The 15472-nt window shown below is 33.3% G+C and overlaps 1 protein-coding gene across 1 annotated transcript in view; it reads left to right on the top strand.

Moving 5' to 3' along the window:
• Positions 1–15472, top strand: part of LOC130893483 (uncharacterized) — a 131611-nt gene that overhangs the window by 22766 nt on the left and 93373 nt on the right. The window contains exons 4-7 of the mRNA XM_057799662.1: positions 592–804; positions 5788–6114; positions 8169–8332; positions 11125–11390. Coding sequence (XP_057655645.1) covers positions 592–804; positions 5788–6114; positions 8169–8332; positions 11125–11390 — 970 coding nt within the window. The remainder of the gene's footprint in view (positions 1–591; positions 805–5787; positions 6115–8168; positions 8333–11124; positions 11391–15472) is intronic.

The raw sequence follows: 15472 nt of genomic DNA, 5'->3' as shown, positions 1-15472 counted from the left end.
TGTAGACTATTCAAAAACTGTATTATCGTGTTGACATATTCAGTCATCCTGAAAAAAACAAGCAACCATTTACATCGTGCGCGAACAATTTTTGGGTTATTTATTATTATTATTATTATTATTATTATTATTATTATTTATTATTATTTTTTGATCGCCAAATTTTCATACAATATTGATAGTATGCAAATGGAACTAATGCCCAAGTATACCTCAACCTCACGGTATGTCACATGATGGTCTTGCATCGATGTTTTCTGGCACAAGAACCAATTTTGAACCACCTTCATCATTCAAGTGCGGCCAGGATTGAATTCGGAAAACGAAAAACACTCGAGATGGTGCTTTATCACAAAAAGCGAGTTGGACGGAGACATCCATCATTTATTCCTTTTATTTGAAACACCAAAAAAAATTGATATTTTCATTGGATTTATTCCACTTCCTCATTCATCTCAAGTATTTTTATCATTTTATGATTGGAATGTTAGTTCTCATACATTTTTTCCCACCCACATTGAAACAGACTATTTTCTATTTAATGATACGAGTACTATTTTCATACCTTAATTGTATACCTATAATTTACAGAGTGTCAATTGCAACTCACAAAAGACGAAGCTGAGCTATCGAATCACGATCTTCCACGTATGTCTACCGACTGTCAAGTATGGTTTCCTTCGCAGAATAGTCACGGATATGGTATCATTGTAGAGTTAACCCGACTCAACGTGCCTTGTACAAGAGGATATATCCATTTCTCAGGTCTGAACAATAGTGAGCGAGCCCTTAACGACACGACAAGTAAGATTTTAAGCTCATTAATTATGCTTTATCTGCATTTTCTTTACGTTATTGAAAATATCTTCGATTACACAATATCGAGTACAATATTTTAATAGAATAATTTTGTAGCTTTTCATAAAGATCGGCGTTGTACTAACTAATAGGTATCAATTTATGGATACATTATGACCCCGCTATAGAATAGGTTCTATCAAAGTAATGTAAATAATAGGGTCACCTAGGAGAAGTCGGATAGAGAATTGGTTGGGTATTAAATTCAGAAGTTATGTTTTTTCAATAAAAATAAAACATTTATTTCTTACAAATATAATGTAGTTTTCGTTTTACTTTGACCTTCTCTTAGAAGTTATTGATAAGTAGATAAAGCATCTAAAACACGCCATCTTGCTTTTAAACTCCTAAATTTTAGATCATTTGCAATAAATTTGCACAGAATTTCAGTAGCTGCTGTTTCTTCATCTTTGACGTCTTCCACATTTATCTCATCTAAAATGGATTTTTTCGCTAATTCCAATATTTCTTCAATTATATCATTCATATAAACAGAGTATCCAATGTTTTCGTTCTTACTCACATCTTGTCAAGTTTTCTTCCATACTACTTTCAAATATCTTTCTGTTAACTCATTCCAAGAAAGGTTTATGTTTCCAATAAAATTCTCTCATATATTGCTTCTTTTCTCTATCTGTTTTTTTAAATATCTGCTTGAATGTTCGCTGCAAGTAATAATTCTTAAAATTGGATTTAACGCCTTTGTCTATTCGTTGAATTGAGGCAGTTGTGTTAGACGACAAGAAAACCACTTTAATTTGAATGCGTGTTGTTTGTTAAATCTGACAAATTTGTTGGGTGGCTTGAAGCATTATCAATTAATAGTAGTGCTCTTTGTTCAAGCTTTTTAATTTCGTAATAACCTTTAACATACAGGCAGAAATGTTAAGTAAATTAATCCGGGAAAATTTTCATAGTTATCCATAATTTTTTATTAAACTCCCAAATTACAGGTAAAGTTGATTAAATATGGTTTTTCTACGACCGTGCGTTTTAACCCACTTTCCCGCACGCATTTTAGTTTTGAGGAGAAACAACTATCAAACCACCCGGGTTTGATATCAGTTGCTATGGCAACCCAAGCGTGTAATTGTTACTAAAATGTCAAAGTTGTTCAAAACGTCTTGGAAGTGACCGAATAAGAACAATCTTCTTCTAAATTAAACCACATTAAATCGAATCCGATACAATAATATTAATGGATTCATCCGACGAAGAACTTCCCGTAGCCATTTTGAAGGCTGCAAATGAAGCTAATTCCGAGCTGTTACCTGCCAAATCCAGACTAAGGTATGAGAAGCAATACGACTATTTTGTTACATGGTGTAAGGAGAAAGGGGCCAAAACTTATAAGGAAGAGGTATTTCTGGCGTATTTTTCAGACCTAAGTAAGGTTTTGAAATCTAATGCATTATGGTCCCGCTATTCGATGGTAAAAAGTTTAGTAAAAATAAAACAAAATTTGGATATAGGAAACTTCCATAAGCTAACGACGTTTCTTAAACAAAAAAATATTGGTTTTCGAGCACAGAAAGCACAAGTTTTTACCAAAGAAGATATATCCAGGGTTATGCTAGCTCCAGATGAGGTATACCTGATGATTAAAGTGAGTACCATTTTTGCACTGGCTGGCGCTCTCCGCAGATCCGAGCTTGTAAATATCACTGTCGACAACATTCAAGATAAAGGCAACCTAATTGTTGTGAAAATTTCTGATTCCAAAAATCATTCGTCAAGATCATTTGTTTTATCTGAAGAAATAAATGATGGAACCTATTTGAAAGTACGCAGATTTACGACCACCTACCATTCCACACCGCCGATTTTTTATTCATTATAAGAATGGAAAATGCTCAGTTCAATGTGTTGGCGTAAACACTTTTGGTAAGATGCCAGCAGTGATTGCCGCATATTTACGCCTACCTAATCCGGAACGTTATACAGAACACAGTTTCAGACGTTCTTCGACAACGTTCCTAGCAGACTCCGGCGAAGAAATAACCATCCTAAAGCGCCTGGGTGGCTGGAAGTCTACTACTATCGCTGAGGGCTATTTGGAGGACACCGAGAATCAGAAGAAAAAAATATCAAATAAAATTCTCTGTACTACAAATGACTTAAAACCGTTGCCGTCACCGTCATCGTCATCTTTATGCGACCTGCAACCGATGCCATCCTCACCAACGTTATCTACCTTCCAGTTGAAACCAAATAACTCCACTGGGCCGGCAATTCTTACTAGTCTACAGAATGCAACAAATTGTGTTTTCAATATTAATATTTATAATAATTAGTAGTTTTTACTTATATTTTTGTAGTTTTGTATAAATTTTGTATATTATTATGTTTGTTGGAATAAAATAATTTTGGAAAAATGGGTTGGTATACTTTTTTGTATATACGGTCGAAGAAAAAATAATGTTCCTAACTCATGCGTAAAGTGTCTTTACCGCACTTGACCGCTTGTCCGAACTCCGCTCCGCGTCGTTCGGGACAACTGCAGTCGCGTGCGGGAAAGTATCACTTTCCGCACTTGTTAGGAAAATAACTATTCCATCGCTCTTGGATTTTTGGAATGGTGAACTAGTAGTGGTTTTAATTTGAAATCTCAGCTTGAGTTACCACCCAGTAGAAGTATTGAGCTATCCTTTGCAACTAGTGTTCGTGTTTTTTCACGGGATAGAATTGTTCGTTATGGAATTTTTTGCAAAACGGGCCTTATTTCATCAATTTCATCAACAGATCAATGTTGGAGGATAGTTTCCTTGTTGAATTATTTTTAATGTCGCTGGGGAATCAGCCATCGCTTTCGTATCGCCACTTGTTGCTTCTCCTATAATCTTTATTTTGTGACTATTATTTCGACGTTTAAATCTATCAAATCATCTTCGACTGCCAACGAAAGTTCCACTTATGTGATTTGCTTCAGTATGAATGTAATCAAAAATTCTTTTAGTTTTTTGCATTATGGTAGATCGGATTATTGGTATATTGCACTCAATTTCGTCGTCAATCCATATAAATCCATATAAACAGTAGTTTTTCCAATTCTTCCGTAATGTTCTTTCTAGAACGAGTAATTATAGTTGTGATGCTTGACGAAGCTGTAGTTGGCGATGACATAATTTTTAGTTATTCTCAAGAACTGTCCTTACTGAGAATGACATTCACCAGAATCTAATCTTCTAATCACTTGCATTCTAGTTTTCAGTGAAATGTTTTTCTGGTTGCGTTCTTTCATTGTTTTCATTGAATTTATACTTACTATAATGTCAGCAAATGTTTCAACTGGTAAAAATATGTCCGTACAGTACCTCACCAAACAAGAAAAATAATTACAGTGTTTCGGATATGATATGTACATATCTGGAATCCTAGCGCTGCGCAATATTTCGGGGAATCCTCGGTTGAGATTAGAGAGAGGTCTTACTGTATATAACTTCACATAAATTAAAACATGAAGTAAAGACCTTCTCATTTCTAGATCATTGAATTACTTGTTATTCCTTGCTTTCTTTTTTGATTATCATTTTTATACTTTCTTGAAGCTTATGGTGAATTTTGAGCATAATATAAGCCAATATACAGAATGGTCGGCATAACAACCGACACAGCAGAAACGTATAGGTAAGCCCAAAATATGACAACTGTGGGCAATTCACTTTTATACCAAGCTGCATTTCTGAGAAGTTATGGGGCCTCAAAAAAGAGAATTGTCCTATTTTACGGGTTTAATTAGGGATACCTAACCTTAACATTGCACTATCAATTGATTCAGAAAAATTTTTTCTACTTATTTTGTAACCAAGTAGATATCTCATTGGTGTTAGGCTTTTGTGAAGGAAGCTGTAGGTTTCTTAATCGCCGGCTGGTCACAAAAATTTTTCAATATTGAAAGACGGGTTTCGAAACAGAAACAGAAAATGTTTATAGTATTGATAGTATTCGCTATTTTTAGATTGTACAGGTTGTCCCTGTAAAAGCTACGGATACAACCTCCCCTGGCCTTCAGATAGTAGTGTAGAATTATTTATTCCGTCACACACTACATAGACATACATAATTATTCATTAATAATTCATAATGTTCGAATGGATAATTTAGAAAATATACTTGAATCTAAGTTCTGATTTGGCAAATTTAAAAACCTATAACTCAGAAATGACGGGTCGTAAGAGAAAATTTTTGTCACGTCATCTACTCTTTACTACTATATAAGTAACAGTAATATCAATTTTTTGTGTACCATTAAAAACCAAAACACAGTTTTCGACATCTCTGCAAAATTTTTTTGTACAATATGAGGAAATTATAGAAATTTTTTCCACGGATACGTGTTACTAATAAAAAAAGTTTTCAATTTACATTTTCTGGAGACCCAGTATCACTACGTTCAAAGTATTGCATTTTTCCTCAAATGACCTACGACGCGCATCAATTTTCATAGTATGAGACCAATATATAAATATTAGATTACTGCTTACATCTCGCTCATTATGATTATTGAGTAACACATTACTGCTTCTTTTGGTTCAATAAATTTTGGTCTATTCTCTAGAATTGGGTGGAAATTCTGATAAAATGATGAGAAAACACTTGCTATAAATAATTTACCAAGCGTTTCATCGCAATAAGACAAGGCGTATGGGAGATACGACGTGATCCGCTTATTGAGACTTAGTTTATTGAGCTCGCCACCAACCGTATCGAAAACTAAATCACGATTGAAGAAGCAATCCATTAAACTTAACTTGTGATTTAGTTTTTTTTATTCTCAATACAAAAATCGTATCTTGAAAAAACGTTTAAAATAGATATGGAGCTGCATTAGAATCTTGTTATTTTAAAAAAAATGAACTTCCATATCTTAACAATCTTTTAAGTAGAGATCATTATAAATTAGAACTATAATGATTGAAACTTTTTCAGCGCATCCGAGAAATGATAAACAAACTATTCTCTGCGGAAAATTAGAAGAACTGTCCGAAGTTGATCGGCATGTATACTTTCCAGCTTCTTCAGTTTTATCGTCAACTCAATTTTCACACACAAGACCAACGATGCATTTGAAAGGGAAACCAATTTTTTCTATTTCATACCGCTTAGTCGATTACTGCTATAATGTTACTTTCTTTGCCCGAAATGGTTCTTTCGAGCTTCAACCTAAAGAACAGCTGCAATGTAGCTTCAAAATACATCTTCCTTATGGAAACAGAGTTGCTTTGAACTTATGGCCAGGAAACACTGCACATACAGGTGGGTAGTAGTAATATTGATTTCTTTGATTTTTATTCACGTTCATTCACAACATCACTTTATGTTTATCATCGTAATCAATTTTTATCAAAATATATTTGTCATGGCATTCCGTTCATGTAGATAGAGATCACTTTAGAAGTCCGAATTCGGAATGGATCGTGTAGAACAACTAGCACTCATTAAATACTAGCATTCGAAAGAGTTCACCTTTAGCAAGAGTTATCTTTATTCAAATAGATGAAGATAATGGAATATTTTTATCATGCTCTACAATGCCGAACCAAGATGAAAATATTTTCCTCTTGATGATTACCATGAATACTAACAGATGTATATAAGCAATCTCGGAAATATATTTTCAGAAATAGATAAAACTCAGATGTATCCATCACTATGATGTGAAGACCAAAATGCAAAGTAAGGAGTGAACCTAACCTAACCTAACTAAGAACTATTGAGTAATAACTACGGATTTCTGTTTCCCTTTTCAAATTTCCAAAATGCCCATATATATTTATTTTATGAAATTATTTCAGTTGATACACCCTAATTCTTCTATACCTATCGGTGAGGATGCCAATCATCGAAAAACCTTCAATTCTAATAGCGGTTGAACAAAGAAAATATAAAACAGCTTCCGTCTATATCCTTAAAAGTATATTTGGGAAACATCTAAATTTTATTTAATATGACAAGTGATATTTCCGCTTAAATCTCTTAGATTTCACTATCGGCCGCAAATCACGCGAAAATTTTTCATTCTAAATAGGACTGCACGGGGCTATAGATAGCCGATAGCCTCAAAGCACCTCACTGATACCTCAAAGCGACTGTAGAAAAACTTACTGGCTAGTAGGTACCTAAGTTAACGACTTTTTTCGCAAATTGTGGCATTAATATTTATAAACTTTTTGGCACCAAAAAATTCAATACCACATGTGATATTCGCGTGCAAATCTAAATCGATTGCCTTTATGAGTAGTATTAGAATAGATTAGCTAAGACTGGAGGGTTCTTTCATCCGTTGTGTAGATATACGAGGTCTGGCTATTAAATAACGAGACTGGTTACGAAAAAAGGTTTTATTATAAAAATGATTCGAATGCCCCCTTCAATATTTCTCCTACCCTCGCCACACACCTTTCCATATGTTTTCTCCATGATCGAAGCAGTGCTGGAAGTCTTCTTTAGTGAGCGCCTTTAGGAGCTCTGCCGTTTTTTGCTTCACCGCTTCCATCGACTCAAATCGGATCCATTTCAAAGTAGATCTTTTTCTAACTTTTCTAACCTTTCAAGGAAATATGAGCATACCGGTTGACGCAAGATCTTTTGGTCAGGAGTCAGATTTTTTGGCACCAACTTCGCACAGACTTTTGTCATATGAAATTCCTTGTGTAAAATTTTTCTAGCCGTTTCTTTATCGGAGTTTATAGCTTCGGCAATCATCCGGATTATTCGACGATCCGCACGCACAATTTGTTAGATTTTGGTCATTGTTTCCGGAGTTGAAACAGTCACAGGGTGACCTGGGCGCTGATCATCTTCAGTGCTCCCTCGGCTCTCGATAAAGCGCTTTCACTACTCAAAAAGGGGCACGATATAGAGAATTGTCCTCATAGTCCTCTTGCAACAATTTATAGCACTCAGTCAGAATTTTTTTCAATTTATCGAGAAATTTAAGATTGATACGTTGCTCCTGTTTTTCGTCACACATAGTTTTCGGCACGTTCGTTTCAAACTGCTACTGCACAAATACTATAATAGTGACGGAAACGTGTTTTGGGACGTGCATGGACAAGATATCTAGATACCCAACGCACTACTCGTTTTTTACCCTACCTGTCTAGTGCGCCCTCTAGGCGCACAGTCTCGCTATTTAATAGCCACATCTCGTACATAAATTTTTCAAAATATAGATACATTATCAACTTATTTGAATGTATTGTTTATCTTCTCGAGTAAATAATTTTGGAATGTATAGTTGTAATATTTATACAAAATAATTTTTCATTTCTAACTGATTCCATTACCGATTTATTAATCTATTACAGGTTTTTCTAATACAGCTATCAACTTCCAAGATATAAAGAATGACCAAGAGAAGTGTGACGGGCTGCTCATTCAGCTTCAGGATGGTAACTCTTTCTGGACACATTGCACTAAGCCAGGAGATGAACAGAGACAAATTGAAATTGTTTCAAGGGAAAATAAAGTGGTAAGTATCAATGCGATTCAGTGTCTAGACTAGACAATTTAAATCAAATCTATAAACATTGATTTTTCAATTAATTCTGAAATCAACGATTTACATTGCTTTTCATTATGTGTGCCCTCACCTACATATAACAAAACAATGAGTAAATAAAGCTGGCATCGGAATAGTAATGATCCCAAGTCAAGCTATAATTCAAAAACAAATTGTTAGAATCCACCCAGAGGCTGGAAAGAAAATGAAATACAAACTTCGTTCAGATTTTGTTCGTTCCCTAATTTTGCCGGTGTGTTTCGTATAAAATAATATTAGCTTGTCCTTTTTGGGGATAGAAGTAACACTTTTACGACTCAGCTGTAGATTTATATATACATAAGTCACAAAAGTATGTTTAACTAATATTTCTCCTACTAATGTGAATAAATTTTAATAAAGAATTTAATAGAATTAGAAAATTTTCCAAATAAAATTATTATTGTTAAGATGTTGAGTTATTATTTGACAAGTGAGTTGTATCATGACCATATAATACATGCTATGTTTTTAAACTATACCGAAGATGTGGAGTCATATAGACCTATAAGTTTGGTCTAATTCCTATAATGAGCAATATATTATAGGATTCTATTTGCCAAAAAAATGCAACCAATCATTAACCAAAAAAATATGATACCAATTCATGAATTGAACAAGTTGATCGATGTGCTGCATCATTTCCCGACATCACAAAGGCATTTGACAAAGTATGATGGCGTTTCAATTAAAATAAGAGGATTCTAACCTACCAATTAATACCATATTCACCACTCCTGCCTCAAAGATGGCTATTATCTTGTTTAATTCCTTGATAAAGAAACACCACTGCTCAAAATAAACTCCAGAAATTTTTCAAAGCAATGTTATGAAACCTCTACTTTACCTCGTCTTCATGACTGACTACTAAGTAACAATGACGTAGTATCAGCCATATTTGCAGATGACACCGCCATATTAGCATCACATGAAAATGCATTACACTACAAATTCACATCAATAAGACAAAAAACTGGTTGATGACTATAAATATAAATGTCCTCAAGTCACTTTGAACAATAAAATTCTACCATAAGAGATTTAAACTGGCTGATAAGTAGAAAATCTTAATTATATTTAAAAAAAGGTATTGATCTAGAAAGCAATTCTCAAGCCCATTTAGAACTACGATGTAGGGATAAGCAGCGAAATTCTGGTGCTGGGAACGATTTACTCAGTTATTAAAGAAGGGAAATGTTGCGATAATCAAACAGCACGTTAAGCTCCAGGAAATAAAAAAATCATTTTACTGAAAGACTTCGAAAAAAGTGCGTTGATCTTCAGGAAAAAATTTTCTACAAGTTATTGTCACGGTTAGAGATAATTTCTTAGTTAGTATTAGTACCCCAGAAATAAGTAGACGCCCGTTATGGAAATTTTCAAAAGAAATAGGTTTTCGTTATGAAATTAGTTATATCATTATATATTATTGTAGTATAGAGAAGAAATTACCTGAAAACTGTAAATGAGAAACCGAAGAAGCAATATATTTCATTTAGAGGAAAAATTGCTCAATGAGGGACATACAACACGTAAATTTTGGCAAGATTAAATTATTATAAGTCAAGACCGACGTTTCTAAATGATTTATCTACTGGTTTAGATCTATTAACAGGAAAGGGGCGCTAACGGATAATAGATACCTGTGACTAACATGAGGACATGAATGCCGAAGTCCTTGAAGAATGTTTCAAACCAATTAAAGATCTTCTTCCTCGGAACTGTATAATAGTAGAGGATAATGCAAGTTGTCACTCGAGATTTTTATGAAAATTGGCCACAACCAAGTGGTTGAAAATATATTTGCAGAATTGGCGCAACTCATTCCGTTTCTCTGAGAAAACGGCAGTGAAATATGCGATAGAAGAAGAAGAAGAAGAAGAAGAGAAAAGGTGGAAATTGGACAGTATAACTAATGAAATAATCTAGTCTATCATTGTAAATTTTAGTTGCGACAGTTCATCTTCTAATTTCAATCCTGATTTGGCTTTGTAATAGTCTAAGATTGCACCGCTTGATCTTGCAGGTATCTGTTTTTGGATGAAATTAATTTTAAAGGAATCTTGAGGATGTATGGAATTGATTAAGGATAGGTTGTCTTGTAAAAGTTAGTCGCAATTACCTTTCATTAATTTTAATGTCATCAATATACTAATATGATTTGCAGCTACATGTATTTTCAGTCAATCTTACAGCATTTGAATGAAAATGATGTCACAAATCAAAATAAAAATAGTTGCCAGTTCTCAGTCGGCCGCAAAATTAGGGTTGCCAGGTGTAAACCGGTATATTATTGATACTTAACTGCATTCAACAGTTTTTTTAAAAAATTTTCATACAAAATTAAAGTTTTAAATATATTGAATATGAAAATCCAGGTATGTGGAAGTGCAAGAGAGAAGCTGCCCACATTGTTACTTAATCCATTTCATACATCCTCAAGATTCCCCTAAAATTAATTCCATCAAAAAAAACAGATACCTCAAGATTAAGCGGTGGGATCTTAGACTATAAGAACTATCTCTATTTATACTGGTGAGTTCTAATATTGAAATTATGAACGTAACCTTATTCAAAAGTCGAAGTTTGAATCGTTATACTTATATAACTGTAATATAAAAGTATTTTATTTACCTTCATAAAAATAGACTATAATCTATTTAATTTTATATATTTTTTCAGTTAGTGTGTCCCTATTATTGAATTCGTTTATCTTTTTCCAGATTTTGAAAGTAACAATCCGAAGATCTTCTGCTAACAGTGGTAACTTTGGACTTAAAATGTCATATCGCGCCAAGCCCGTGGAAAGTGTAGTGGGGGTGTGTGAATTTGGGTGGATAGAACTGAGTCCTTTTTGTATCGGTGGGATGGGGGGACTAAAGTTACCGTGGGCGCAAGCGGAAAGCGAGTGTAATCGAAAAGGTGGACATCTCGTGAGTGTTACGAGTAAAAGGCATCAACAACTATTAGATAATTTGATAATTAACAGGTGAGTTGAACATTTTTTCATTGAACAAAAATTGGGATTTGGAAGTTTTTTTCATTAGTCAAATTGTTAGCATGAGCGGGTAAAGACCATTACTCACGAACAACAATCTACAACTGCCAGGAAAAAAAAGATTATACTCAATTTTTCTTAATATGATAAATATAATCAATATTATTTTAAACAGTTATTTAGAGTCACAAATAGTTCTTCTTCGCCCGTCATATTATAAGTAATACTTCTTACGACCGTTGTAAATGGATGGTAAACTTATTTTCAACACGTTTATATTAGCTTCACATGTATTTGGGTTTTTTCCATTGTTTGTAACTTTCCTTTGGACTAAGACCAAGAGGCCTATTTAATAAGAATTAGGTTCCACAGAGGTTTCGAACCTCCGACCTTCGTGTTGGAAATTGAGCATTTTGGAAACGTTATCAACTACACCGTTACGGTTTGATACCAGTTTCGACGAGATGTATGTATATAAGCAGCGAAGCCATTATACGAAGGTGGTATCAATTAAGAAACTAAAAAGTTGAAAATAATTTTTAAAATAAGTTTTAAATAATAATGAATGAAAAATACTGGTATTATTGTGAAAAAAGCGTAAGGCATTTAGATTTATGTGTTTTAAAAGGGTGTTTTTAGTTAGAATTTCTCTTCCACGCTCTAACATGTTGTTATCGATGTAACATTCGTTAACTGCAATTGATTTTCATCCTGCTAGTTTCTTACGGCTATGATGTCACCACCTCCGATCACATAAAATGAATGAGCTGTATAAAGGTCAGAATCTTTCACTTGCGTCAAAATAATGCCTAATAATTTTATTCTAATATGACTATTGAATAATATTATTCCATCGAATTGTCAATATTATTCAATTGAGAAGAAGAAGAAGAAGTTATTATTTGTCAATATTTTCTTAGAAATCCACAGATGGATTGTCAATAATCGAAGATATCCTAGAGAAATTAAATTCGGAACTTCCGGATGAAAAAAGGAAAACATATTTAAGAAACTTTCTACTCCACCCATTTGCAGGAATTGATAGAAATCTGCCAATTTATTTACATTCTTTCTATTTGTGGGGTGAATCAATAAACACAATCTCTTAGGTTCTTAATTTATTTACACACTATACTATACACTTAACTTATAATGATTAACTCATAAATATCACAATTTCTGCAATAAGTTTTACAAATTTGTTCTAATCACTACGACTTCATTATTTAAAACTGAACAAACTGCGCTACATAAACTTAATTATATACCACAAATAGAATTCTACAAAGTTCTATAACAAAAAGAAGCACAAGAAATAAATAATTAGACTCCTAGAAATTATTTAAAAGAAATCCTGTAATAAACGCCTCCTATTATAAAAAGTTCATCAAAGGCGCGTCCGCCATTTATAAAAAACCGATTAAAGGCGCTACGCAAATTCGCCAAACTTTAAAATTCAATTGTAACTAGGAAGGGCCAGTCTAAGGACCCATTTCGAGAGCTTGTTCGTAACAGTAATTCGCGTTCAAGCTACACATAAATCGAACCGGACATAAAATGATTCGACTAGCTTTCCACTTTTCAATTCTATTATAGTTAATATAATTTTTTTTTCATTTGAAAAACACTAGTATGTAACAAAAAATTGGGAATTTTGTACTCCGAACTTCGTACGGAAAGTAATCTGGTATCCACTACATAAGAAGTTACCCACCTCTGGTTTAAATTATATCATAAATGTGAAGAGCTTAATTATTGTCATGGGGTCCAAGTTTATATTGTGACGCATGCTATCTGGTGGCGTTGAATATAACTTAATGTAATGGAAACTATGACAATAATGGTGGGTGACTTTATTTATTGGGCCACCATTAACCTAACCATTAAAATATTATTTCTCGAGAAAGCAGTTGAAGAAGTTATCTAGTAAGTATTTTAGGAGGTTCTACCATGTTTTGGAACAGTGGAAATGTATATACCGGGTGTATTAAATTTGGTGTAAAAACTGTTAACGAGAAAATTATAGATATTCTGTGATAATATTTAAAATGAGCGTATTTAGTTTTTCATTAGAAACTGGGTTTTATTACTTTCTCGTTGGTGATAATAAACTATAGTATTAAAAACATTGGCTCGAACAGTCTGTAACTTCTCATATTCCAATGGAAAGGAAACATTTTCCTTGGTTCGCAGGAATAGTGTTACGAAAACAAAAAGTTAGTATTTTCATATTAACTGGCATCAACTCGCGTCAACCTTATAGAATAATTTAAAAGTTTAATTAAATTCAAGCTTATCTCACAATATGCTGACGAATATTATGCTTTTATTTGAGTTTTAGATGGTCGTAATTTCAGATTACAATACTAGACAATTCAATGAAAACGCACGCACGCCGTTTTATTAGTTTTTCACACGGATGTGTGGGCTGATACGTTGACTTGATAAAACAACACTTTCTTCTTAGTCAAAGGCGGCCATTTTTCCTTGATTCCTTCGCTCAAACGTTGCAATATATGTTCTTATAATACAACTCCTGATTTTTCCTTTTTTAATATAGTCAATGAAAATTAAATCACGCGCATCCCAAAAAACCTTCGCCATGACCTTGCCTTCTTTGGAGCTGATTCTCCCTTTTTAGTCTATTGTTTTGATTGCTCTTTTATTTCGGGTGTGAAATTATGTACCCAGGTTTTATCCATGGTTGTGAAACGGCGAAAAATTTTGGCTTTATTTCTGTGAAACATTGCCAAACCCTCGATGGGAACATCTTCACTCATCATCAATCAGTAAATGATTTCATTTTATTTTGATATTCATTGAAAACGAATGAAGGGAAGAGAGTCAAAAAGAGTCGATCATTTCATTATTCCATCTGTTTTTTTTTATTTTCTAATATGTTTTTGTATGCTAGGAAATTTCTCTTACTGAGAGACCAAAATTGTTTTTTATTTTCCATTTTTCACTCACGAAAAACCAGCGAAACATATATAGGTTTATCAAATCGGAAACCCAATATTATTCACATTCCGATTCAGGACAGTTCTCTAAATTCTGTTCTATGGTATGTATTGGCTATCGTCCAGTTAACTAACTAATCACTCAGTTCAAACTGAACGCTTACTAGGTCACAATTGAGCAACTTAACAAAACTAACTGAAGCCTAATTGGAAATGGCCACAGTGGGTTGAGTTTTTGTTTGGTTTGTGAGATTATATGTTGGATTTTAGACCTTATTATTTCCATTTTTATTCCAAAATGCATTCTCTTAGAGATTAAATATAGTCTGAAAAACAAATATATTGGAAACTTGTGGAAAATGAGTAATATTACGACTGAAGCTCTTATCATCTAAAGATAAGGGGTCAACTACCTATAGCCATAGGTTTCTCCTTGTACTTTTCAGATGCCACTGGGCTATCACTTTGCAACTTTAAAAAGTACCGACTCATGTTTGATAAATAACAATAAAAAGCTGATTTACTAAGAAAATCAAAGATACTCAGCGTTAGGTATATTTGTGTCACTGACACAGATCTAAGGATTGGATACTTTATTATCTAATTGTATTCTATAAGTACTAGTATTAATAATTAATATATCAATTTTTCTCTATATAAATAAGACACTGAATATTATAGAAACATATAGACACTGGTAATCATAATAGCTAGCACTTGTTCGATGCTATGTATCCTTCTCAATTCCTGAATGATTTTCAACAAGGAGATTTGTTTTCTTCCTATACTCCTGCGGCTCTTATTTTTGCCCTTCTTTATAAGAAGAATAACGATTTTCTCTACACCCATAATCGAGTTATGACAATTATCGGCAATTATCTGTTGTCGAAAGTTCAAGAATTGTATTTGTCATGTTTAATACTATTCTATGCATTTATAAGGTTGATTTTAATGATTCAATCATCCTTTGTTTCAATTTTGAGTTTATACTATCGTTATCAAACATTGATCCTTCTGGAAAGTTACGCGGACCGATTTAATTCTGCATCTAATTTTTTTTTTCTATATTCACTTGCTCGGTAATGAAGTATACAACATATTTGAAATAGCGTT

This window comes from Diorhabda carinulata, chromosome 4 (genome assembly GCF_026250575.1).
Source record: "Diorhabda carinulata isolate Delta chromosome 4, icDioCari1.1, whole genome shotgun sequence".
Lineage (NCBI taxonomy): Eukaryota > Metazoa > Arthropoda > Insecta > Coleoptera > Chrysomelidae > Diorhabda > Diorhabda carinulata.
This window is presented reverse-complemented; position numbering and strand designations above follow the sequence as displayed.